Source organism: Phytophthora sojae (assembly GCF_000149755.1).
Source record: "Phytophthora sojae unplaced genomic scaffold PHYSOscaffold_1, whole genome shotgun sequence".
Taxonomy (NCBI): domain Eukaryota; phylum Oomycota; class Peronosporomycetes; order Peronosporales; family Peronosporaceae; genus Phytophthora; species Phytophthora sojae.
In genome coordinates this window covers 6,187,113-6,213,903 of record NW_009258115.1, presented here as the reverse complement: position 1 = coordinate 6,213,903, position 26,791 = coordinate 6,187,113, and the positions used below count along the sequence as shown (strand labels likewise).

Below are 26,791 nucleotides of genomic sequence, written 5' to 3'. Positions count from 1 at the left end.
CTGCAGCTACTTCGGTCCACCCGTACAGATCCAGCACAGCTAAGTTTTTTTTTTCTCGCTTAGTTTTTGCCGCGTTCGGGCTACCAGCGCGCCAGCCGGCCACACTTGCACCAGCAAAAGCTTGTACTACGTGTTGAAACGTACACGCTCATAATTTACTTCCTGTTTAGCTGTACGACGTCTTCGTTTACTCAGTGTTTTTCTCGATCGTCTGTGGCATTCTCTTCGCCGAATTCGAACTTGGTAGCCGAGGCAAGCCGTTGCTTAGCTTGCTATTCTGTTCGTTGCAAACCCTCTCGAGATTGGACCTGCGTTGACAATAGCGATACCGGTTAGAGGGCAGGGAGGTTGTCCGGTAAAGTCGATCTCATGTGACGTACGATATTTCAGAGACTCGAGCACGCAGTGTGCCGAGCTCCTTGAGCTCCTCTTCCAATACCATCGCGGCGACTCTGGCTTCAGTCTCTTTGCAGTCTACCTGGGCAAACAAGTGAGCACACTGCCGGCCGATCCATTGCATACCGTCCTTGCGTTTTGCTTCGGCTACCTGCAGACACAGCAGTAGCAACGTTTATGAGCTGAAACCACAGAGATTACCTGCAGCTTTGCAGAAAGCTACTTTGGATAGAAGCCATCCCACCTCTTTGCGAATCCGCAACCGCCTCTCAAGCTCATCCAACCTCTCTTGAGTTATGTCCACATCACTGCGTGTTCTCCATGGCCTGCGGATAGCTGAGCTTGCTGTCCATTGCACTTTGTCCTCTCCGTCCCCCGTTGGCTCAATTCGTAAAAGAGGCGCTGTATGCACTATCATTCCTCGCTTGGTATTGCTCTGAAATTGCGTGTTAGTCTTGCGACGCTGTTGCTTCAGCGTAATCGACTTGTTTTGTGGTGCTGGACGTTCTTGTATGGATGCGTTTAACACCTTCTGCCGCTCCTCACCGAACTCAGCCTCCTGTTGGTCCAAAAAAGTATCCAAGTCCTCTTGTAGCTTCTTGGTTTGGTTGGTGAACGCTTCCTGGATATTAAACCGCTCCTGGTGCACCCATTCGTGTGCGAGGTGTAAACGTAAGGTATCCTCGATTGAGACTGTGGTCGATGCAGCGTCTGGAATTGGATGAGAGGTTGCTGGAGCAGGATCGTCTCTTTGTTGGTTATCGCTTTGATGATGCTGACCAACTTGCTCGTGTAGTTGAACTACTTCATCCGGGGAAACTTTAATATGATAACAGAACTGACGGAAGTCGCGCTCAACCCCCGAAGCTAGTTGACGGCGAGCCTCCGAGGCCTGAAAATGAAATTGTTTCCATTTGCCACAGTTTTGTGCATTTTCGAGCTCATAGTGTTGGCGAATCTCCGACTCAAACTGCCAGATTTCTTTCCGTCAATAAGCATCGCCAACAAAACTAGAAAGAGGGCAGATCACGCACCTTGCGGTCCAAATAATCGGCACTTTTCAGTTGCTGCTTGCGCTGCTTGGCTGATGCTGCGAGAATGCTGCCGCTTCGCCTACGTCGGTCGTTTTGTAGAAGTTGCACCAGCACTGGAGACGGTTGGAATGGGAGCTGCGAGTAAGAAACAGTGATGTTGTTAGTGAGTATCCTTCTGATAAGTACGGGGCGAATTCGAGTCACATACCGGATGTGTCTCGAGATGCAAATGCAAGATGTTCTTTTGATTCCTTGATATCTCCTGAACACAATGAATAAGGATGCCGTCAAGGCTTGACTCAAGCACACCAACGCGGCTCATTTCATTGCTCGATTACCCACCTCAATCTGAGCTAATGCATCACATAGATCTTGCTTCCATGAGCGTATTTTGTCGATCCACTCGTGCCCACGCTGCATTATCCTGATCACTTGTGCAGCGCTGCTACTGTCCTCATTTGGATATAGGATGCCGAATGATCTCACGCGTGCTATCTTTATTTTTGAGCAGGGGCTCCAGATCCCATGCTAGTAGCACTCTGTCGTTTGGATAAATATCACTTGCTTGCACTTGGAACTAGCGGTAGATCTCCGAGCTCTCTAGTAATGGTTCGTAGTTTTCCACGGATAACATCGCCAACAGGCGCTTGTCCAGTGTCAAATAAATGGGAATCAACTCGGCGGCGAAAAACACCCCCACGAGTAACATTGCCTGAGTCTGCACAATCGACATGAAAGTATTGGTCAGTGTACTGGAACGTGCAAGACATACACAGCTCATCAATTTCCAACGTACTGAAGCATGCTCGCGGTGCACATTGAACCATCCCTATTTGGACACGCCCACAAAAGAACTTAGTACAGAAGAGTATCGTGATTGACCATTCGCAGTAGCTACCTTGGTGAATGTAAGCAGTGTCATGACGCTGTATAGAATTCTTCCACAGCTCCACGCCATCACAAGTCGCCCCACGCGCTGGAGTCGAAGTTTTGCCGATGGTGACTTGAACGGAAAACCCGACAGCGACAGTGTCAAATAGAGCCACGTCGAGAAAATGATAATCGGAAGGAATAGATCAGCCGCTGCGACCAAGTAGAAGATCGTCGCGGGTATCTGTAGAGCGGTACAAGCAGAAGAACAACCAGTTAGACCTGCCAATAAAAGAAAACTACGCTCAAACAAGTTCCTCTTACAACACTGAGGCGATCTTGCTTCTCATCATCAAAGATCCCGTTCTTGTCGTACAGGAACAAACTTGCGTACAGCACGAGCTGCGTCAGGTACAAACCTCCATTGAAAACCAGGTAGAAGATCATCCACTTCCTTCTAAAAACTGCCGCCGAAAACCAGTGACGTCGTGACTGCAAGTTCGCAAATAATAATGAGCAGAAGCGTTAGCTCCAGTACCACTTCACCACCATCCCTGTACACCGACCTACCGACTGAAAGGCCTCAGCCCACACCAGCACCAGCAGCAAATAGGACGACACGAACAAAAAGTCTGGCAAATTGAACAGCACAGCCACTACTTTGTTGTAGAAGTCCAGTTCTGCCTGCGCGTGGCTGCCAGCCTGGCCCCTCGTGGCTCCGTCCGCGTCTTCCGCATCTTCCCCACCATAAGCCGGCGGAAGTCCCCCGCGAGTCCACGGGTTGGTGCCGGAGATCCCAGTGGGCAAATCTGCGGTGGCCTGCGAGTCGAAGATGCAGAGGGTGGAGAAGGTGGCCGACCGGAAGAAGGAGCCCAGCGCCACACTCAGTATCAGCAGCTGGACGGTGCTCCACGTCGTGTGTTGGTGCCGCTTGAGCACGCCCCGGAGCTCAATGTACTTGTTCACTGTCATCGCCGTGATCAGCACGTAGCAGAGCGCCAGGAAGTAGCTGGCCATGGCCAGGTTCGCGAGGAACAGCGGCATCTTCAGGGGCCGGATCCGTCTTCAATGTCCTTCTGACTGGGCAAACAGCAAAACAGCTGTGGATACCTACCAAATTCTTAGTTGACTCTGGTTTTGTAAGATGTTAAGTTGGCGTCAACTTATGGGAGGAATAGATAGGAGCTGATGCTAGACTACATACTGAGATAGCTAGTGTACCGTAAGGTATGCTGCTACGCAGCCGGCACATGATTAATTCACAGGTGTGCTCGGCCCCGGCAAAAAACTTGTAACTTTCCAAAACCGGGTACCAAACCGGGTCTTTCTTTCTTAATTGTAATGTTTAAGCTAATATCTGCCGGAATCGGGTACCCGTCGATAAATGCTAAGATTTATGCACATTATTTATCAAAGGTTGATACTAATCGTTTATTATTTACCAAAACCTGCATTCAAACACTTACGGACGCTCTAGTACAAAACGAGAGCGTCATGGCTTCGCTGAAGGCGTATCAATTTGCGCCATAATCGACCAAGCTTAGCTGAAGATGAACAACATGACTTGTCTAGGTGCAGGCTGCATTTTTTTACATGTCAATTTGCTCAATACCCAATTACTCTTAGCCGAAGATGCCCAACCTCGTGTCTGTCGCCAAACCAAGCAGCTCAACTCGACAGTGACACGAGCATCGTTCGTTTGAACAAGACTTTTTTTCCTGCGTTGAAGCACCCACTTCCAAGGAATTGGCCCATTAGCGTATATCTCATTCCGCAATTTATCCCCCAAGCCCTCAAGTTAAAAGTTCGATAGCAATGCGTTAACCGTAAATACATAGAGAACGATAGCAATTATAACGTCTCACCTGCTTTACCGTGAAGAGCATGCCTTTGAGGTGGCGAGAGATGGTCGTCTCGGAGAGGCGCACTCCGAAGTCCTCGTACACCATGGCCCGCAACGTGCCCAACCTATACGAGCAGCACTCGTTGAGCCAGAGCTCAAGGGTCGCCTTGATCTCCGCGGTCACCTTCGTGGCCCGCGCGCCGCCGCGGGGAAGGTGGTCGACTCGGCCGTGCTGCACGAGGTACTCGGCCGTGGATCGCGCGAATCCGTTATGCTGGGCGACGGTGCGCCAATCGCCGCCGCTCTGGAAGGCGTCCAAGACGCGGCGGCGTTCTTCCGGGGTGTGGCGGGCGAAGGTTGCTTGAGTGGACATCTGTGGGGCTCAGGGAAGAATGAGGAATGAAAGCATGAAGCGAGCTTCCTTCCACGCGTCGGTAGGCCATTTCGCGCGCGCGCGAAAGCGCTTGCGCAGCGCGCCTTCGAACGTCAGAATCTCGTCAATTTTAACTACATCGAATGGGGATTAGCCAACTTTGATTGAGATAATACAGTGGTACTCCTGAGTTTGGATACTTTTTGTGTACCCAAAAAATGGTCACGCCAAATTTGGCCGGCGATTAACCTAAGAATGGGCGGCAAAAGGTGTAGAGAGTTGGGCTGGTAATGCTTTTAAGGATTAAAAACAAAACAACTTTGGGATTTACTCAATTATTATCTGTTATCATCGTCCATGAAACTATTCGTCGACTCCCGGAGCAACGCTCCGGGTTGCCCGCATGAAGCCGTGCGTGTAACGAATGCGTTTAATTATCCATCATATATTGAAATATTATGAAAGTAAACTTAATAGGTATTCTGAATAATTACCTAGTCGGTCTCTATCAATGAAGAAGCATCAATCGCATCATCAAGTTTCATTCGAATCATTTCCAGTTCTCACGCCTGAAGACGCAGCAACATCAGGGTGAATTTACAGCACGAAGGTAAGAATAGTCGTCTGCTTGGGAGGGCGTTGCTGCAGCTTCTAACTTGCTTGTATTTGGTTATTAAAACAGCGCGGAGGCAAGAAAGCAAATTGATATTATCGTAAGTGTGTTATTGTACTTAAAAGGTCTGATTATCTGGTAGATGTGGATGCTCATAATATAAAAGCACAGCGCACACGACTTAGGCGCGCCGCACTTGCGGCGCACCAGTCGCCCGCGCTGTGCGTTTATCTGTTTTGTTTATTTTTGCTATCTCAGCCCCCGCGAAGCCCTAGTTTACTCGGCACTACTCGGTGCCACCGCCTTCTTCATCTGCACTAGCACTAGACTTTCGTTTCTCCTTGGCCTCGTCCTCTTCGATGAACTTGATGTCGAAGCAGTTGCGCTCGGTGGGGTCCTTGTATTCGAGTCCCAGAGCGATGAACACGTCCACTTCGGACTCGCAGATGACGCTTTCGCCAAGTCGCACCTTGGTGCCGTTCACCCGCATGACTCGAGTGAGCGCGCGGTCTGACAGACTCCAGCCGTTCTTGTTGGCGAAGAGGCGCATGCTGCGGTTGAAGTGGTCGCTGCCTGTGAAGTACAGGATTGCAAAGCCGAAGAAGTGGCGAGGGTAGATCTTGATGTCCAGACGTCGATACGGGAGGTCCTGCCGATATTGGAACACAACACTGGTTAACAGCTACAACGAAATACCAATAGCTACGACAAGAACGAACCTTAGAGACGCGGCACACGCCCATGTAGGTATCACACCCACCACTTTTCTGCTTCTGAAAATGGGTCAGGTCGTCTGAAGGCGCAGAGCAAGCACCGTCAGCAAAAGATGGATGACCAGCAACAAGAACGCTAGTAGCCAACATCACCTGTAAGAAACCCCGATGCGTGGAGGCGCTTAAGTAACTGGGGCAGAATATCGTACGATTCAGCGTCGGGGTCGGTAACCAACACATCGCAATCTCCAGATGACAGCTTTCCGCGACGATAGGAGCCACAGGCCAGCGCAATCGCGTTTGGCATGAGTTTGTGAACTTCATCAACGACAATTTGCTCGATCTGCTGGACCTCAGCCCTACAAATTTAACGGAGTCAGCTGACAGCGCTGGGATACAGATAATTCGTAAACGAGTAGCGTACCTCGGGATTTTTGTGAGCAGATCCTCGTAATGCTTCACGCCGATCTGTTGCTGCGCTGTCAAAACAGCAGCAGCTTCGGGCTTTCGTAGATCCTCCACTGACTTGTATCCCTGCCCATAGAGCTTTGCAGCGGTGACTGGGCCAACACCCCAGATTCGTGCGATCTCTACTAGTGCGCGGAGCCGTGGGTTCTTCTTTTTCGCTTCGAGCTTGGCCAAACGCCCAGTCTCAAGGATCTCGATGACTTTGTCTCTCAGGCGCCCCTTAACCCAGTGCATATCTTTAAAATCCTTTACACTGCAAACGCGATGGCGCATGGCTTTGAGACTGGATACAACTTTCTGCAAGAAACAGCTCATTAATATGGCAAACACGAGCATAGGTAGCAACCTGGCAACTCAACCGCAATTACCTTATACATATACTGTCGCCAAATATCCTTTTCGACGTCGAGAAACTCCATCATTTCCTCCAGGGGGTCAGTCAGATGTGCGTTGAGATTTTGTTGGACCGCTGAGCATAGCATTAAAAAATGATCAACGAGTAAATACAACAATCGCTTCGATATGGTGTGTTTGTAAACGCTGTGAGAACGTACCCGATGATCGTTGGCAGATAAACCCTTCGCCCTTGATCTTCTTGGAATCAGGTACTGCTACCTCGTTAATCGGTCGGAAACCTGGGTTGTTCTTGTAAAAGATAGGTGTGCGCTCTTCCACCAATTTGCGGTTCTTCTCGTTAAGTTCTGCTTGCTGTTGGCGAACTTCTTGGCTGTCGATATGCACGGGTGGCGCTCGCACGATTTCCCTCGTGGCCGAGTTGTCCGAGTTTGAGCCTTCGTCGCTGTCGCTATCATCACTCTTCTTCTTCCGAGCCCTCTTCTCCTCCAGCTGCTGAGCTACTTCCTCACAGTGCTGCTCATGTTGCGCCGCTTCTTCGTGGACCTGTTGCTGCTCAGACCATGACAGCATTGATCCTTCGGGCGGGATCTTCTTTTCTTGCCGTAAATACACTAGCCATTCCGGTGTGTAAACTTCCACGGTAGGCGGAGGAAATTTGTCGACTCGCAAAAACTCGGCTGCCTTGTCTTGCTTCAGTTGCGCGCTCGCGATAACCAAACTCACTTCACTCCAATTTATTGCTACACCACTGCCAGTCTTGCTGCTCGTCTTCAGGCTCGCTTCCACGACACTTCCACCCAACTTGTTCACCAGTCCCTTCAAAATCTCCAGCCGCTTCCGACCCATGTCGGGCCCGTAGGGAATCAGCAGCACACGCCGGTCATGTAACAACTGCGTGTTTGGATCTACCGATGCTGTGGACGCTGCACGCTTAGCCTTTTTGACGGCTGAGCCTTTGGGCTTCCGTTCTGCGGGTCTCTTCTCTTGCTGCAAAGCTCCGAGCTTCTTCAGGTCGCGCATGGTTGCCACTGCTGCTTCCTCTTCTTCGTCGGTTGTTCTCTGAGTTGTTTCTTCTTCTTCTATTGGCAAACGCTCTTTCTCCGGCGCATCGGATTCTGTCGTTGTGCGCCGCGTCTCGTTCGAGGTTGGCGGTCTCGGTGAGGTCTTGTCGACGGCTTCTGACTTAGGACGCCGATGTCTTGAAGAGCGCAGCAACTCCTCGATTTGGTCGAAGAACTCGCGCTTCTGCTGCGCAGACAGCAGCTCGAGGGTGCCGGACTTCATCGCCACCAAGGACTTCATCAGTGCAGATGGATTAGCTGTCGCACAAAGAAATGGCTACATTTGCAGTTGGTCATTTTGCAACGGTTACACTTCAGCAACAGCCAGCAGCAGTAAGCTTTGTCTCCTTGAAGCCGTAGTAACTTGCGGTGCGATTGCTCGTTCTCTGGGTTAGACTCCATCCATGTATGATCTAGTAGTGAGACCACCTCTAACTATACTTAGTACTACCCTATTAGGCCCGTTATGGCAGAAGCACCGGAAGTGCCGGCGCCGGCAAATCTATCCATCCATCTATAACGGGGCTGTATGACCTCGTGCTGCTTTTCATGTTAGACGGGTCTGATGCTGCCCTTGGTGTTAGTAGATGGGTACAAAATAGTGTACCCATGTGGTGCTTATTGGTCAAAACCATCACTTGAAACAATTGGCGGGAACCCGGGTACCCATCGGGACCCCGGTTCCCCCAAAACTACCTATGAGCAAATGCATTGAAGTGTTGGTCTATGACCTACATAGAACGCAGCTGAAGCTCAGTAGGGGAACGGAAGGTTAATTTACCTTCGCCCTCGTCCTGTGTCTCTCCACGAAAATCCAGTCGCTTGCCTGGTGCAGCGGTACAGTGCTTCCCGGTCTCATCGCTATCCTCCTGCTCATGAAAGATAAACTTGGACATGGTAAGGTATGTTATTTGGGTCTATTCAGTACCTGTGGCATATTTTGAGGGTAGTCCTTCATCGACAGCACTTAGATGTGAGGGTTTAACTTGCCCCGAGGGTACCAATATGGAGGCCAAAAATTAAATAAATAACTCGCGATTTGGTCGGTATCATTAGCGGGAACCCGGGTTCCCGCCAATTGTTTCACTTGGCAATTTGCCAAAGATGGACGAGACCGCGGCGCTGGGGCTGTCGTTCACGGCGCTCTGCTCCGTGCTCAAGGCCGTCGAGGCCACGCGCAACAACGACAAGAAGCTGGACCTGCTGTTCAGCAAGGAGCTGCGCTCGCAGGTGGGCGGCGGCGACCTGTACCCGCTCGTGCGGCTCGTGCTGCCCCAACTGGACCGCGAGCGCACGTACATGCTCAAGGAGAAGAAGATCGCCAAGATCTACGTGCAAGTGCTGGGCCTGTCGCCAGCCAGCAAGGACGCACAAAAGCTCGAGCACTTCCACGACCCAAAGATCGTCGACAGCAAGTCGGTCGGGGACTTTGCCGCTGTGCTCTACGAGGTCATGCTCTACCGTAGTACGGCCAGTAAATCCAGGCAGCAGCACACTTTAAAGGACGTTAATGCGCTGCTAGACTCGCTGGTCCAAGCAGACAACAATGCTACCAGGAAGAAGGTGATCATGAAGCTGGCGACCGAGTACTCTGCAGACGAGCAGAAGTGGATCATACGAGTGGTGCTGAAAGACCTCAAGATCGGACTGCGCCATGAAAGGGTGCTCAAGTTCATCCATCCCGACGCTATGGAGATGTACAACCACACAAATGATCTGCACAAGGTGTGCAGGGAGCTGCGGAACTCGGCGGTGAGGTATGTGCCTCAACTGGAGCCATTTCAAGTTTTCACGCCCATGCTCGCCAAGCGAGTGAACTTTGGAGAGTGCATCAGTGCAATCAACGCGGACGCATTTGTGATGGAGCCCAAACTGGATGGAGAGCGGATCACGTGCCATGTGCAAGGGAAGGAGGTGCAGTTCATCTCGCGGAACGGAATTAACTACACGGAGAATTATGCGCCCTCGATTAAGCCGCATGTGCTGTCGCAATTGGAGCCTGGGGTGGATTGCATCTTGGACGGAGAGATGATGGTGTGGGATAATGTGGGGTATCGCCTGCGTGAATTCGGACTTCTGAAGAATACTGCGAACGCCGTTCGCAAAGGAGAAGCGACAAATCGATGGTTGTGCTACGTGGTGTGGGATGTGGTGTACCTTGGTGGAAGCCCGAAAGCTGAGCAGTTAATTCGTGAGGTATTCAAAGGGCCTGGTGAAATTAGTGCTGTCATGGGCCTGCCTCTTCATGCGCGACGCAAGTTGTTACTCCGCATTTTAAAGCCGCTTGACCACCGTATCATCATTCTCGAGCAGAAGCTTGTCAACGACAAGTCTGCAAAAGAAAGACACAGCAAGGTCATGGCAGAGGTGGATGAACAGGTTTCTAATGGAGGTGAGGGCGTCATTATGAAAGATCTAAACGCTCATTATATGTGTGGAGAAAGCAGTCGTAAGACGAAAAAGTGGTTGAAGCTGAAGCCAGATTATGCCGGAATGACAACAGACCTGGATGCAATTATCATCGGCGGGTTTTATGGTGTTGGAAGACGCCGTAGTGGCAACGTGTCAGTATTTCTGTTGGGTGTACTAGCACACTCGCTAGATGAAAACAGCGCGGCAAAAGCTACTGAACCGGGAGCTGCCTGTCCAACCGTGTACACGTTTGCGAAAGTTGGCACGGGCTACAACCTGGATGAGCTGGAGCAAATGCGCCAGGAGTTGGAACCATATTGGCAGCCGTGGGATGACGACAACATCCCACCTCATTTGAATGGCTGGAAGCCTCAAAAGAGCGATTTACGGCCTGATGTTTGGATTGACCCGCGGCACTCCAAGATTCTCGAAGTGTATGGGTTTGAATTGTCCTTCACAACGCTGTACTCGACTGGTCTGACCATCCGTTTCCCTCGCTGCAAGGCCATTCGCAACGACAAGGAATGGTATCAGTGTATTAATCTTCAGGATCTAAATGCCGCGCGAGGAAGTTTGTCAACGAAGCGTGCTTCGGAGGTCGCTCTGGGACAGAAGACTGCTACGGGACGCGTGAAGAAGCGCCAGACTATTTCATCTCGGCGCCCCAGTGGCGTCTTGCAAGGGTACTCTCGGGCAGATTTGGAAGGTATTGAACAAGAGCGAAATGTTTTCGAAGGGAAGGAGTTCTGTGTGCTGCCTGGAAAATACGAAGCACCTCCGTCCGACGTCGTCCCAGCGATTCCAAGCGGTATTGTCGAAGATAACGCCAAGCAATTGTCTAAGCAGACAGTTGAGAAGCTGCTCCATGCGTTCGGAGGCACTATTGTGCAGAATCCTATCGAAAGCACAGATTACGTTGTGGCCGCTGGAGATGCTGGATTCAAAGTGGTGAATTTGAAGAAGCAAGGCTTGTTCAACATTGTGCACATCAGGTGGATATTCACTTGTGTTGCAGTAGCTCGATTGATATCGTTGAAGGCGGGCGACTTTGTATACGCTACGGACTCACAACGCGAGCTTCTTGCGAAGGAATATGATCACTACGGAGACCACTTCACGGAGCATATTGGACCCGCTGATCTACGGCGCATTATTCGAGAGTTGTCCAGCGCTTACATGTCTGAAAACCGGCTTGCTGCAGGCGAACGCCATCCGCAGCCTTGGCAAGTCCAAATGAAAGATTTGGAGATGGAAGAGGCCGAAGCGATGGATTGCGAGTACACCTTTTTGGCGCATTGCGTGGTGTATTTCCAACACTTCAGCAATGATGCAGACGCGGACGCTCTCTTGCTGGGCCAAACGAAGCTGCTCGAGCAGCAATTGCGACTTTACGGAGGGGTGGTTGCAGGCGAGATCGATTCCTCTGTTACGCATGTGGTGGTGGCCGATCGGATTCTAGCCCAACAAGCTCAACCAGCCATCAGGAACCTACGTCACCAAGGCTTGCCAGAGCCACGCACAGTCACGAAGGAATGGATTGAGCAGTGTGTGGAGCAACGCACTCAAGTTCCTGACGACGACTTTGTTGTGTATGTGTAGCTGTACGCATCCAACAGAGCCCAACAACATATAATTTATATTGATCCGTTTAGTCTTCTCGCTCGTGCTCATGCCATAGACCTCTGGAGGGTTCTGGTTTCCAACAAGATCCCCGCTTATTGGAAGTGAGAAGCGTCAGCGCACCAGTCAAAGTCGCCGAAGTAGAAGTGGTTTTCATCTTCGTCTGACAGAGCGCCCTGCGGTTCCCGCTCTTCGTACACGAGATGGCCCTCGACTTGCTGGGATGTGAACTGCTCTTCGAAGTTGGAGGTGTCAAGCTCGCTGGACAGCTTCGGGACGATCGGTGGAGCCACTTGCTTCGTCTCGAGACGGTGCCAGCTTATATTGGCGAAGAACGGGTGGTCGAAGATTTCTTGCATCCCATTGGGGCCATTGCCAAGACGCTTATCGGCGTCCTTGCGGAACAAACCCGACAGAAAGTCACAGAGGTCAGGGGAGAAGTGGCCCGGGAAGTTCGGCTCTTCCTCCTCAATCTTGCGGAACAGCGTGGCACGATCGCGCGGAGAGTAGAACGGCGGGTATCCCGTCAGCAGCTCGTACACCACGCAGCCAAAGCTCCACAGGTCAGCGGCAAGACCGTAACCTTGGCCGCGCACCACCTCGGGGGCAATGTAGTCCGCCGACCCGCAGAAGCTGGTGCAGCTCTGCTCCGATCGTTGCATCTGCTCGCGCGCGAAGCCGAAGTCCGCCAACCGCAAGAAGCCTGCTTCGTCCAGCAAGATGTTCTCGGGCTTTAGGTCGCGGTACAGGATGCCACGGTCGTGGAGGTAGCGCAGCGCCAGCGCGATCGACGCCGCGTAGAACAACACGTGGTCTTCAGGGAGGCGATTCTTGGCGAACTTCTCGAGCAAGAAGTACATGTCGCCACCAGGACAGTACTCGAGCACGAAGTTGAGCGCGTCGGGGGTCTCGAAGGAGCAGTACATCTTGGTGATGAAAGGGTGGTCCACCGAGCACAGCACCTTCTTCTCTGTCAGAAGACGCCTTGCCTCGCGCGTGGCGTTCCTGTCTCCATCGAGACCGTTGATGCTGCTGAGCTTGGACTTGTACACGACCTTGACCGCAAACAGGCGGTTGGGGCAGGCGCGCAAGCGACACAGCAAGACCGTGCCGTAGGACCCGGAGCCGATGATGCGGACGATGTCGAACACGTAGCGCGTTGGGTCGCGGATGTCGTCGTCGTTGTCCTCCTCCGACTCCTCCGACTCTTCCTGAACCGTCTCCTCGTGCTCGAGCATCTCCTCGATCGAGTGCTGCAAGTGCGTCATGTCCGCATCCGACAGCAGCGTGCTCGAGGACGACGACGCCGAGATGGTCGGCCGCGAGGCAACCGGCTTCAAACTGCTGTAGGAGCAGTCCCAGTCATTGTTGCCGCTGGTCGGCGCACTCGAAGAGGACGGGGTCGCCGCCTTGAGGCAGCTGTAGGAGCAGTCCCAGTCGTTGTTGCCCGCCTTCTTGCCGCTACTCTCGCCGGCGGACGAGGGCGAGCTGCTGCCGGTGCGCATGGCGTCCTCCAGCGACGCCTTGGCGAAGGAGCTGGCCAGCAACTGCGCGAACGTCCAGGTCTTGACACTGCCCCACTTCTTGTGGTCCAGCGCCGTCTTGGGGCTCTCGCTGCTGCTGCCGCCGCTGCGCTGCACTGCTACGTCCGGGATCGGCGCCATCGTGCCCTACCTGTTCTCTCCTGCCTACACGACGACCGCCCGGGCCGCGTCTGCCTCAACTGCTTTTTCTGCCTGGATAGAGCTCTGGACGGCGCAAAGCATCGAGTGGGGCGCTGGGCTCCGGTCGGTCTTTGGCTCTGGCGGTCGGTGGGGGCTCGAGGGGAGAGCCGATTTTTGCACAAGAAAATGCAGATGTGGGGCAAGTGGTGGACGAGCCGGTGGGTAGTTTTTACGGCGTTTGCACAACCTTTAGGACCGACCATTTTAGATCAGCTGAGATGCTCGAGGATTTTTGTGATGCGGTTGTGAAACACTCTGCGAGGAACACCGAGCGAGTACTGTGGCATGGAACTACATTACTGCTATATTAATACTAGCGCCAAAAGACCAGCACAGGAGCAACACCGCCGCCACCACCACCAACAACAACATCAACGGAAAAAATGACTAAATATTTTATTTTTTTGGAATTGTTGGCAGCAACTAGTCCTTGCTGTTCACGACCGCCAACCCAATGCTAATTAGTACTAATGATACGGCGTGGCGCTCGCGCCAGAGAGCGTCGATTCCGATAAGCTCGCCTCTTGGTGGGGGAGTGGGGTCCTCAAAGTTTGAGGCAAACCCAACCTTCACAAAATACGAGGCGGCCAGACGCACCGACTCGCAGCGCGTCACTCTTTGCTCGAATCTCTCATCGTAAAGAAGAGACTCCAGAGGAGTAAGCAATAGTTTGTGCCGGCGCAACGAAGTCGACAAACTTCGCTCCAAAGAGTTTGAGCCGGCTGTCGATAGAAAATCGGATGCCAGCCCGGCTGTCGCGGTAATGGCGAGGCTGGTCTCAGCGAACGCCAAAAACCCTCTGCATCGCTTCGAATGGTCTGAACGTGGCCTGTAGCAATTTACTGCAGCACCCCACCCTCGGACCATCCGAGATTGTTCATTTTCACGACGATACAGAACCCAAGTCAACTTTTAGAACACTGATTTGGAACGATTCGAAAAGTGATTTGGAAAAATTCAGTTTTTACTGAATTTTTACGAGTTGTAAAAAGTACCCTTGCGAATCGCCGATTTACAGCGTGCCACACAACTCGTACACCGATTCAAAGTAGATCTTTGCTGGGCAAGATGCTCTGCCGCACCCTGGCGTAAGACAACCAGCCAGCAATGGTATCGGATACGGCTGCCGCTGCTGCTGGCCAATGCTGTCGCGGTGGCAATCGCCGCGAGCGTCTAATGCTGAAGATTAATCTCGTGGTGGTGGTGCCGCGCCTCTTCAACATGACCTTCATTCTGCATACTTCAACTACCAACAGATGAAGTTGTACCATAGATCGCCGCACCGCACTACAGATCCACCGCGACCTGTAGCTCGGAGACCGACCCCCTGACGGACACGTCGTCCCTGCAGCGAGTGGCAGCGTTGTACAGCGCCCACGAGCGCGACAGTCCGTCGTCCATGGTGGCATTCTTGAGCTTGTGCAGCGAGTCCATCGGATTCACCGTGGCCGCGTTCACGAGCAGCAGCGACAGCCACGAGTTGTTGCTGAACTTCATCGTCACAATCTGCTCTTTCGACAAGATGTCGTTCCATTCCTGCGCCACAAAAGTCGACGTGCGAGCAAGCTCGTTGATCGGGGACACCGGAATCATCTGGATGCCGTGGATCGCGTACTTCTCGTCGAGGAACCACGCGTTGTAATAGACCTTGTTGTCGAAGAAGATGCCCGTCACGTGGTTTCGTACAATAGCGGGAGGTTGCACCGTGTTGTCCGACTTGAGAAGGAACGTTCAGGCGAAGCATTAGGCTCCCCAAATCCTCCACCGCCTTATTTCCTGACGCTTTACCCCACATTGTCATGCCATAGTAGAAATTAACATCTTCCGAGGTGCTCTCCTCGTCCTTGCCATTATCCAGCAGAGTTACGCCACGCGAGTACGAGTGGCCATGGTACCAGAGCCAGCGAAGTGAACCCATGAGGATCTAGGAATGCATGTAATAACAGAGTTAGTGTAGGGAACAGTGAACGAGCGCCCAGCTCATTCCGGAATCAACAGAGGATAATAAAGTCGACCTGCTCTGGCCAAGCAAGTGTGAACTCCTCATCTTGGTGGTCTCGGGGAGCAAATCCCGGACACCTTAGCGACACATCGGAGTGCTTTCAAGACGTGAGCTCGGGCACATCTGCAAACAAGAACAAGACTTCCTCTGCCTAAGTGCTACCACATCCACTCTTCCAGCTCACTACCAGTGAGTTGGAAAAGTGCGACATAGTAGAGCTTGGAAGATGCAAGGACGAAATACGGCACGCAGAGTGTTGCGGAGCGACACTGCGCCGGATCGCCAGCAGCTAGACGGGCATCTCCGCAGCGCTGAGCACGTGAGGATCGACCGCCTGGAGGCACGGCTGGACGAGACCCACGACGATATTCGCGCCTTCGGCAGCAACATTAATGCGACTATCAGCAATTTGAGCACCGGGATCAGCACGGACATGGCTGCGCTGGACCAGACGGTGGCGGGCTTGGTGCAGACGATGAGCCAGCTCGCCGAAGGACTCAACCGAGTGCAGCAAGTGGCTGAGGATGCACGCCGAAAGGCACAAGCAGCAAATACGCCAGCGCCAGTATCGTCAGCACGGACACCGACGCCGAACCAAGCACCGGCAGCAGCACGCTCGTGGTCATCTGGATCGTCCCGGCTATGGGGCATGGTGATGCCAGTGGCGGTGGAGCGAATAGCATGGCGACAGCAGCAGCTCGAAGTGATGCGAGCTCGGCTGGCGAGTTGCATTTAAGGAAAATGGATATCAAACCACCGGTTTTCGTTGGAGATATCGATGGAGTCAAGTTGAACAGCTTTATTTTCCAGTTTGAGTCCTATTTCACCCAAAAGGGGTTGGATTTGTTGGCGCATGATGCTCGACTTGCCACCAGTGTGTGCAAAAGCTGCCCTCGTGTGGTACGAGCGGTACATGACCGACGTAACCACGGCCAAGCTGTGGAGTGCGATTAAGCTTGAGCTGATGATGGAGTTTATGGAGCCGACTGCTAACAATTAGGCAGACTGGTGGATACTCTGGCTACGTAGGCAAGTTTCGGGAGCTGCATCGCATTGTTCGCGTCGACCAACTCACCGCAATGAATCTGTTCGTGAATGGACTGTCGGACATGCAGATGAAACGTGAAATTCAGCGGAGACAGCCACGCGACTTGAATGACGCGATCCAAATCGGATTTCTCGAGTGGGAGATCAGGGAAAAACCTCCAGGAAATAATCGATTGACCGAAACCAGGTCGAAGAGCAAGGGCGGAGGTTCTAGCGCTACGATGCATCAACAGCCGAGTAATCAGCCTCCAACAGCTCGCAAGTCAGGGAATGGAGGCCGCCAAGGGCAACAACAACGCAAGATCGGCTAACAACTGCAGCTTTTGCGGCCGTGGACCGCATCGAGCCGAAGACTGCTGGTTTAAACATCCTGAAAAGCGCCCCAGCCAAGCGAACAAGAAAGTCAACACCATGTTTGCGCGGATGACGGTCGCCGAAGACCATGCGGATGAGGGAAACGAGTAAGTCCACTCAATGTTGAGCGATTGAGTGGAGATACCCGCAAGCTCAGCAGACTAAAGGGTGAACGCGATAGCTGTGAAGTCGGCGAAGACAGCGCAGCATCAACGCAACGCCTGATGCATGATGAAAAAACAATTTGTGACCAGAAAAATGATGGAGAGGCTCCGCAACCAGGAAAAACCAAGAAAAATGATTTGACTTTGTTTGCTAGCGTGACGAATGGAGTGCAGACTATGGAGTTCGAAGACAAGAAGAGTTCAACCACCAACTCTGAGGATTCTTTTGCCTTGCCTCGTGAATATTGTTGTCTTTTGCATACGAACAGTACTGTTCAATGCACCCGTCATGATTTATTCCTGACCAACTCGAATTTTATCGATAGCGGGGCTACGATCAATGCTGTCAGCCCTGAATTTTGTCAGCGTTCTCAATTGGAAGACCGGATCGAAGATCACGGAGTTGAGATACCGATAACACTTGCGAATAAGCAAGAAATGCTAGTTCGCAAGCGAACACTACGACTGCATTTGTTTATCGACTCTTTCGATCCTTACGACGGTGAATTTCTCGTGCTTTCTGTACCGGAAAACCAAGATATCCTGCTTGGGATGCCATGGCTAAAGGCTGTGAACCCAGACATCGACTGGATCGAGGAAGCAATCAAACCTCGGCAAGTACCGTCGCCGGAGAAAATAAAAAAGAAGCAGACGAAGATGAAGAAAATGAAGCCTCGAACCACGACGAAGCCGTCTCAACCAGCACTGCAAGTTGGAGGCCAGTGCTTCTCGGTTTCGGGAAATACGAAGAACTCGTGCGGTAAATACTTTCAGCAGGGGTTCTACTCGGTGACAAGTGGTGAAACGAAATTTATAACGAGCAAGCAATTCAAGAGACTTTTGCGAAAGCTTGATTGTGTGTTTGTGTTGAGACCTGTGACCGAGAAAGAGCAAACAGAAGGCGAAAAAGCACTCACAGAAGTGGACGACTTCGAGGGACTACCGGTTTATCCTGTGTTGGATCGACATCGACCCATGTTTAAAAAGAAGTTGCCGCAGCAATTACCGCCGGAGTCGCATGGAGTACACAAGATGGAGGTGGATACTAATCAGCCTATTTTTCGTCAACAGTGGCGGCAGTCTCCTAAGCAAGAACAAGAAATACGTGCATGGGTGGAGGAGATGTTGCGAGCTGGGTTGATTCGTTCTTCTTCCTCGCCCCACGGTGCTCCTACTTTTCATGTGAAAAAGCCCGTGGGTTGGCGCATAGTCCACGACTACAGGGCAATGAACAATCACACGGTTAGGAGGACATTGCCGATGCCACGCAAAGATGTTATTTTCGAGAAAATGCAAGGTGCATTCTGATTCAGCTGTATGGATCTGCTCAGTGGATACTACCAGTTTCGGATGCGGGACTCAGATGTCAAATACACTGCTTTCCAAACAGCGGACGGCTCCTTTGAATACCTGGTTGTACCTATGGGATTATCCAATGCACCTGCGACTTTCAATGAAGGAATTCGCAAGTTGCTGAAGGAACTTGTGGACTTCTGTCTCTCGTACTTCGATGATATTTACGTCTTTACGCGAAGTCGTAATCTGGATGACCATCTTGCTGCTCTCGACCGAATACTGACTCGTCTGGAGGAAAACCAATTCTACGTCAAATTGAGCAAGTGTGTGTTCTGCTCTGCTGAGATTCCGCACTTGGGCGACTATATCGGCCGTGAAGGAGTAAGAATTGACCCGAAAAAGGTACAAGTCATCCGTGAATGGCCTCGCCCCACAACTGTAAGCGAGTTGCAGTCATTTCTCGGCACAGCAACCTACGTTCAGCGATTTTGTGACGGATTTGCTCACGATGCGGGCCCTCTTTTCGAGATACTGAAGAATAAAGCCAGCTCTAAGAGCAAGGTGCAATTGCAGTGGACGACAGACCAAGTGCAGCATTTTGAGCAGCTGAAGCAGCGAATTTCGGCGACGCCCGTGCTGGCTGTGGCTGATTTCACTAAGCCTTTCTATCTGAGGATGGATGCGAGTGATTATGCGATTGGAGGTGTTCTGTTTCAATTGGAGGAGCATGATGGCGTGCTAGTGGAGCGACCCGTAGCATTTAATGGTCGTAAGTACAAGGGGGCTGAAAAAAACTATTCCATCAGGGAGAAGGAGTTATTGGCTATCTTGTTCGGACTTCGAGTGTGGAGAGTTTATTTGCTCGACAAACCCTTTATTGTGAAAACTGACCACAAGTCCCTCGAGAGTGTCTTTGCCCAGAAAAGTATTTCGCGGCGTATAGCGCGCTGGTACGACGAACTGAGTGAATACCCAGCTACGTTCAAGTATATACCTGGAGCAACTAATGCGATAGCGGACGGCATTTCTCGCCGTGCTGATTTTGCAGAGGCTGTTCCTTTGGAGAAAATAGTCGCTGCCAGTGCAATTCACGGGAGTGTGTGCGTGGGTCTCTCGGCCGTAGTGCGCGAAGCGATTACTCGCTACAAGGAGGATCCGACGGTGCATCCGATTATTGAACCGCTACAAAGGAAGCCTAATGAAGATGCACCGCGAATTCGACACCTCGCACGCTACTCGCTCGACGGCGATAGACTGCTGTACACGGGGCCTAATGATGAAGCTCCACGACTGGTTTTGCCTGTTATTGCTGAGCTGATAAATGGAGTACTGTTCGAATTTCACGATGTTGAGTGTCATGGGTATCCTAGCGTTGATCGGACACTTCGTCTCGTTGAGTAGCATTATTATTGGCGGCACATGGTGCGCAGTGTACGCGCTTATGTCAAGTCGTGTGAAGTTTGTCAGCGAACGAAGGCAAGAAACACGAAGCCACCGGGACTTCTGCAAAGCCAACCGATTCCGCGCGGGCGATGGACTCACGTGGCGATGGACTTCATTGTCGCGCTTCCGAAGACCCGCTCCAACTGTGACTCTGTACTCGTGTTGATAGACCAGCTAACGAAACGAGCTCATTTTGTAGCTTGTAAAGGCACTGCTACTGCTCGTGATGTTGCTGAGCTCTACCGAGACCGGATATTTGCTCTTCACGGTATTCCAACCGAGATTCTTTCGGACCGCGATCCAAAATTCACGGCAACGGTGTGGACTACGTTGTGTGCCATGTTGGGTACGCGACAGAAGTTGACGACGGCTTTTCGCCATTAGGCAAATGGGATGACTGAGTGTTTAAACCAGACTATTGAAAACTATCTGCGAGCATTTACTAATGGAGCGTCCGACGACTGGGATGCGTATCTAGCTCTCGCAGAATTCGCCTATAACTCAAGGTTCCAGCAAGCAATAGCGATGGCACCTTTCGAGGCCGATCTTGGCTATCTACCTTCGACTCCTGCTACGCTGTTCAGCCTACCTCGCGCGACCGGCGCCGAACGACAACGTTGTGCTTTAGGGAAGACGTTCCTCGAGACGCAAGCGGATCGGCTGGCAACTGTACGGCGTGAGCTCCAGCGGGCGGCAGATCGCATGAGCGATTACTATGATGCCAACCGACCCGTCCAAGCTTTTGAAGTCGGGGAGGAGGTTTTATTGTCGACCGAAAACTGGCAAACTATCATGCTGGGACCACAAAAGAGAAACTAGGCGCGCGATGGATTGGCCCGTACGCAGTTGTCAATAGACTGGGGCACGAATACTATGAGCTGAAGCTGCGGAAAGGAGTGAAGTTCCACCCCGTCTTCCACACGAGCTACCTGAAGCCGTATGTACCCAGTGGTGGCAGGGAGCAGCGAACCTTCGAGGTACTGCTCCCAGATAACACTGAGGGTGAGTTAGTGGAGGACATTGTGGGTTTCAAGCGAACCCGTGGCAAGGCCATGTACAAGGTTTAGTGGCTTGGCCAAGCCCGCTGCACATGGGAACCTCTCGATAACTTGAAGTATGTGGGCGACCTGATCAATCGCTTCCATGAGCGCAAGAAATCGAGGCGGGTCTCGTCTTAGCGGAGGGAATGTCACGTGATTCTCGTGGAATCTCGCGAGCTGAATGAAATTTGTGCGCTGGCGGCTAGCTACTGTAAATATTGCAGTGGCGTCAAGGCGACGACGGTTTCGAGCGCTCAGTGAAGGGTCGATACCCTCGACGGGCAACCAGAAGAGGAGCCAGCCAGCGAAGTGAACCCATGAGGATCTAGGAATGCATGTAATAACAGAGATAGTGTAGGGAACAGTGAACGAGCGCAAGTACTATCAGAAGTACGCCTCGTTGTGTCTGATGGCGGCGGACAGCGCCGTCGTGGGCTCGGACACGACGTTGCTGGCATACTGTTTGGAGAAATTGGAGACTTTGATCGAGCCGAGTGTGAATAACACCCTGTCCCCGCCTCTAGTATACGAGACGCTGTACAGCGGGATCGTCTCCAACTTGATTTCGAACATGGCTGGTTGTACATGGACTTCGGGAGCGGAATTTACAACGACCACCACTACCACTTTGGATACTTCGTGACGGCGTCCGCTATTCTGAAGCACCTCGACCCGAACTGGTCGCGCATGCCGGAGCTGGAGAGGATCATCTGGACGATGCTGCGGGACGTGGCCAACCCGAGCCTGGGGGACCCCTATTTCCCACGCTGTCGCACTTTTCCAACTCACTGGTAGTGAGCTGGAAGAGTGGATGTGGTAGCACTTAGGCAGAGGAAGTCTTGTTCTTGTTTGCAGATGTGCCCGAGCTCACGTCTTGAAAGCACTCCGATGTGTCGCTAAGGTGTCCGGGATTTGCTCCCCGAGACCACCAAGATGAGGAGTTCACACTTGCTTGGCCAGAGCAGGTCGACTTTATTATCCTCTGTTGATTCCGGAATGAGCTGGCCGTTGAAGTACCAACTGTTAGCGTTCAAAGACCAGTTAGCCATGATATCCTTTCGGAGAGTCCGAAGCATATCCGTTTGCTTAACAATCCACTGCGTTGGCTTTCGTGCTGGGTAAAAGTCCACCTCGAAGTCCGCCTCGGGCTCCACAAACGACCACGTCGGCGTAGTCGTCACCTGACCCACCATCACACCGCGAGTAGCCGAGTGCAACATAATGGCTCCAGCACTGCTCGACGTCGTCGGAGATCCGCTCATCGACTCCAACTGGTTCGGCAGCGCGAAATGCAGCAGACCCACTGTCTGGCAACTGCTGCCCTCCACGTCCTAATGCAACGAGTACCGTGTGCGCGACTCCATCGACACGCTGCCACCGCGCACCATGCACGAAGCAAACTCGTCGTACACCGTGTCGTCGGCGTCGTCAGGCAGCAGCGCCACGCGGATCGTGCCCGAGTAGCCCGCGTCCGCCACGAGCGACGATCCAGACGCGTTCATCGAGAACACCACCGAGTCCTCCACACGGAGCTTGAGGCTCTTGTCGCTCGCGTACAGCACCCACGTCTGGCTGTTGTTGAGGTGGATGACAAACTTGCCCGGCGCCGAGTCGTCCAGGTCGACGATGTTATGCTCCGTGTCGATGCGCGGGGTGAGTCCGTCATACGTGGCGGAGACGAACGCCATGCCGCTCACGAGGGCGGAGTCCATGCACGTCGTGTTTATGTGATCACATGTCCGAAGTTTGATACCGATGTCATCCCAATGGTAGACTTCGTAGTTTGGTTTGGACGAGTTGAAGAACTCTTGAGCTGATAAAGTGAGATCGTTGTGGACTCCGTGCGTATACCACTTGACGGTTCCATTCACTTCCGACGTCGGGATTGTTCTGAGAGGCCGCAGCGTATCGTGCTGCCACTGCAATGGCCAACACAAGCCGTACCCAACCCGAGGTCTTCATCGTTGTATGGTGGGGGACTACGCACCGGCGTGCGCAGTAAGCGGCAAACGCGAAACTAACCGGTGTTGCCAACGTTAGTACAATGCAGAGAGCGATGGATAGGCTAATAGCTCCTGTTTCCATTGCCACGCTGCCTTTCGACCCCACACCTTGCACCGAAAGTTGTCGCGCTCATACGATTCCATGTCTCTGTCCTGATGTTTACTTCGAGTTGATGCCTTCGTGCTATCAACTGGATTGGAGGCGGAACAGCATCCAGTCTCGTGGTTGCCGCATTGTATCCATGTACAGTACATGTTCAGTGGTAGCTCATAAGCTCACGGGTCTCAGGACAACTACAATAACGCAAGAGTAGATGTCTATCGATCGGAGACAATGGACGCAGTCGAGTTCTCACTGGGCCTGTTCGCGACCGCCGCCGTGTGTAGGGTCGTCAAAGACCGACGGTCTTGCACACGGTGTGGAAGCTTTCCACTGGAAAGTGCACTATTCATCGGATCGGGCATTTTGTGGGCTCGAAGACTATTCAACCCTACGACAAAGCTGTCGTTTATCACCTGAAGTATTACTGTACACGAAGAGATACTGTAGTTCTTGGTCATGAACAGCATTAAATGTACTGCCAGGTATTGAGTAACTTAGCGAGGGGATATGTCGCCATTTTCGCCATTTTGAGTGCCGCGTTGATCATGGTCTTAAAATGAGCCGGGGGAAGCGTCATTTATCGTATTACAGCGCTTTACTCGGTGAGTTTGCTTCACGAAGTATTCTGATGTCAGGTATACACAGAATGCCTTTGGTCCCTGCAAAAGCTTCAGGTGCTTCTTCAAACATTGACGACCAGGGAGGAGACGGAGGTGGCCGCCACCGCAGTCACATTCACGTGCACGTCGTCCCTACAGCGAGTAGCCGCGTTGTACAGCGCCCACGATCGAGAAAGACCATCGTCCATGGTCGCGTTCTTGAGGTTGCGCAGCGACTCCATTGGGTTCACAGTCGCTGCGTTCACAAGAAGCAGGGACAGCCAAGTGATGGAAGTGTTGACCTTGAGAATGATGTCTTCCTTGGACAGAATATCGTTCCATTCCTGCGCCACGAAAGTCGACGTACGAGCCAACTCGTTGATCGGGGAGACCGGAATCATCTGAATCCCGTGGATAGCGTACACCTCGTCTAGGAACCAAGTGTTGTACCAGACCCGATTGTCAAAGAAAATGCCCGTAACGCGGTTGCGGACAATCTCAGGTGGATGGATCGTATTGTCCGACTTGAGCAAGAAGTACGTCCGAATCGCGTGGGCATCCAGACGAAGCATCAGACTTCCCAGATCCTCCACCGCCTTGTTCCCAGTCACCTTGCCCCACAACGTCATGCCATAGTAGAAGTTGATATCCTCCGACGTACTCTCCTCATCCTTGCCGTTCTCGATCGAGGTCACTCCGTGGGAGTACGAGTGGCCCAAATACCACGAAAAGTGACGGAACCGAGGGAAATATTTGTCTTCGGCGCTCGGGTTCGTCACATCACGCAGCATCGTCCAGATGATTTTCTCCAGCTCCGGCATGCGCGACCACTTCGGGTCCAGGTGCTTCAGCATAGCAGAAGCCGTCACGAAGTAGCCGTAGTGGTAGTGGTGGTCGTTGTAAATGCCGTTGCCGAACTCCGTGTAGATGCTGCCCGTCTGGAAGATAGAGCTCGAAATCAAACCGCTGTAGAGCGTGTCGTACATGAGCGGCGGTGACAGCGTGTTGTTCAGCACCGGCTCGATCATAGCCTCCAGCTTCTCCAAACAATACGACAGAAGCGTCGTGTCCGAGCCAACGATCGTGCTGTCTGCCGCCATCAGACACAACGAGGCGTACTTCTGGTAATACTTGCCGTTGTAGTACCAGCTCTTGGCGTCCCAGTCGGACCAGTTGGCGATGATGTCCTTCTGCAGTGTCTTCAGCATGTCGGTCTCCTTGATGATCCACGCAGACGGCTTACGCGGCGGGTAAAAGTCCACCTCGAAGTCCGCCTCGGGCTCCACAAACGACCACGTCGGCGTAGTCGTCACCTGACCCACCATCACACCGCGAGTAGCCGAGTGCAACATAATGGCTCCAGCACTGCTCGACGTCGTCGGAGATCCGCTCATCGACTCCAACTGGTGCGGCAGCGCGAAATGCAGCAGACCCACTGTCTGGCAACTGCTGCCCTCCACGTCCCAATGCAACGAGTACCGTGTGCGCGACTCCATCGACACGCTGCCACCGCGCACCATGCACGAAGCAAACTCGTCGTACACCGTGTCGTCGGCGTCGTCAGGCAGCAGCGCCACGCGGATCGTGCCCGAGTAGCCCGCGTCCGCCACGAGCGACGATCCAGACGCGTTCATCGAGAACACCACCGAGTCCTCCACACGGAGCTTGAGGCTCTTGTCGCTCGCGTACAGCACCCACGTCTGGCTGTTGTTGAGGTGAATGACAAACTTGCCCGGCGCCGAGTCGTCCAGGTCGACGATGTTATGCTCCGTGTCGATGCGCGGGGTGAGTCCGTCATACGTGGCGGAGACGAACGCCATGCCGCTCACGAGAGCCGACTCCATGCATTTGCCGCTGGCCTCGTCACACGTGCGCAGTTTGGCGCCACCTTCGTCCCATTCGTATACTTCGTACTTGGGCTCGTACGAAAAGAACTCGTGCGACGACAGCGTCAGGTCGTTGTGGTACGAGTGGTTGTACTCCTTGACCATGCCCTTGACCTCGGGGGCGATTTGGCGGTAAGTGTACGAGTAGCAGGCCTGTACTCCGTAAGGGGCCGTTCGAGGCAGCTTCACTGCGTACGGGTTAGACCACGCAGCGTAGTTGGTCACATTCTTGAGGTCGGTTACGTGAATGATATTGGCCCACCACTTGTTAGTCGGAATGGGCTGGTTGCGAGCTTCTTCAGCGACGTTGATGATCGGGACGATTTTCTCCAGACTGCTGTTGCGTTTGAAGAGCTCCTCGGACGGTTCGTCAGTTCCAAACGGCACGAAAAACCCTCCGCTTGCCGCGTCTTGACCGGTGTTCGAGGAGGTATCGGGGGCGTTGGGGCTAAGCGTTCCAACCAGTTTGTCGGTAGCACCCTTGACGGTGTCCTGGAGGAAGTTGTAGCCTTCACCGACGTCGGGGTCGCTGGCCGACGCGGCGGCGCGACGTGCAGCGACTGCGACGACTGCAGTTTGCAGTAGCACCAGCACCTTCATGGTATAGGGACTTGGTCAAAGCTACCGTCAGAACCGAAGCTGTACTGTGCACAGAGTGCGCAGTAGGCGGCAAGTGCAAAAGTGAAATGTGGTGTGCCAGCTGATCCCCGGCCCGTCTGGATGGTGGAGACACTCAGCTCATGTGGAGGAACCCCGCGCCACGCTTTGTAGAAGCCAGACCCTGGCCCAGAGGGGCGAAGAAGAAGGTTTGGGCTGGGAAGTTTGCGGTGAGCGGCGGGGAAGTCGGGTCTCTGTTCTTTCGCGTTGGCACTCACTTCATGTTGGGCGATGGTTCGGAGATTTGCTGCTGTCGGTTCGCGCCGCGACGCCGCATTCGCAGGGATGCGAGCACTTGGAGAGCCTCTGTAGCCTGCCATCAGAGAACGCGAAAACTGAATCGCTGTCTTGGCGATGCAATTTGATCCTGACGCTACAGTTCATGTATTGATCCCAGCGCTAGGATCATAGTGGATGGATTTTCTTCTTCGTCATTTATGCGTATAGCTTTGTATAAACGTAATATAATACATGTATTATTATAATACATTTATTGTCGTGTTGTACATGTATGGATACCGGCGGTTCCCGGAATTCGCATGCCTACTCAACTTCAGCAGGACCACGTGTTACGGTTGCACTACTGCCAAACGATTTCTGCCAGGCAGGCAAAGTGACCCCCCCACCGGGGCTGTATCGAGGCACCAACGGTGCCGCAGCAGTGACAGCAGCTCTGGGAGGCATACCCGACACTTCTTTTTGACGGCGAGTAC

At 52.7% G+C, this 26,791-nt stretch overlaps 6 protein-coding genes across 6 annotated transcripts; 1 reads left to right on the top strand and 5 right to left on the bottom strand.

The window, feature by feature from the left end:
- Positions 1-187: 187 nt before the first annotated feature.
- PHYSODRAFT_293938 (hypothetical protein) lies at positions 188-1,752 on the bottom strand (the record flags this gene model as incomplete). The annotated part of the gene is made up of 5 exons (XM_009517350.1): positions 188-308; positions 381-547; positions 641-1,288; positions 1,431-1,565; positions 1,639-1,752. The coding sequence occupies 5 exons, from the start codon at positions 1,750-1,752 to the stop codon at positions 188-190; spliced, it is 1,185 nt and encodes a 394-aa protein (XP_009515645.1).
- A 255-nt stretch (positions 1,753-2,007) lies between these two features.
- On the bottom strand, positions 2,008-3,344 carry PHYSODRAFT_470018 (hypothetical protein; the record flags this gene model as incomplete). The annotated part of the gene is made up of 5 exons (XM_009517349.1): positions 2,008-2,148; positions 2,227-2,259; positions 2,329-2,544; positions 2,625-2,792; positions 2,871-3,344. 5 exons carry the CDS (start codon positions 3,342-3,344, stop codon positions 2,008-2,010), a joined length of 1,032 nt encoding a protein of 343 aa, XP_009515644.1.
- A 2,101-nt stretch (positions 3,345-5,445) lies between these two features.
- PHYSODRAFT_464012 (hypothetical protein) lies at positions 5,446-5,628 on the bottom strand (the record flags this gene model as incomplete). The annotated part of the gene is made up of 1 exon (XM_009517348.1): positions 5,446-5,628. A coding segment is annotated over one exon (183 nt), but the record flags the coding sequence as incomplete, so codon positions are not given.
- Positions 5,629-5,879: 251 nt separating this feature from the next.
- PHYSODRAFT_309246 (hypothetical protein) lies at positions 5,880-7,687 on the bottom strand (the record flags this gene model as incomplete). The annotated part of the gene is made up of 6 exons (XM_009517347.1): positions 5,880-5,922; positions 6,007-6,201; positions 6,267-6,607; positions 6,679-6,779; positions 6,865-7,389; positions 7,465-7,687. 6 exons carry the CDS (start codon positions 7,685-7,687, stop codon positions 5,880-5,882), a joined length of 1,428 nt encoding a protein of 475 aa, XP_009515642.1.
- Positions 7,688-8,489: 802 nt separating this feature from the next.
- Positions 8,490-12,253, top strand: PHYSODRAFT_284249 (hypothetical protein). Its single transcript, XM_009517346.1, has one exon. The coding sequence runs from the start codon at positions 8,833-8,835 to the stop codon at positions 11,737-11,739; it is 2,907 nt and encodes a 968-aa protein (XP_009515641.1). The 5' UTR covers positions 8,490-8,832; the 3' UTR covers positions 11,740-12,253.
- Positions 12,254-14,771: 2,518 nt separating this feature from the next.
- Positions 14,772-26,021, bottom strand: PHYSODRAFT_467340 (hypothetical protein; the record flags this gene model as incomplete). Its single annotated transcript, XM_009517345.1, has 2 exons — positions 14,772-15,131; positions 23,991-26,021. The coding sequence occupies 2 exons, from the start codon at positions 26,019-26,021 to the stop codon at positions 14,772-14,774; spliced, it is 2,391 nt and encodes a 796-aa protein (XP_009515640.1).
- Positions 26,022-26,791: the final 770 nt, after the last annotated feature.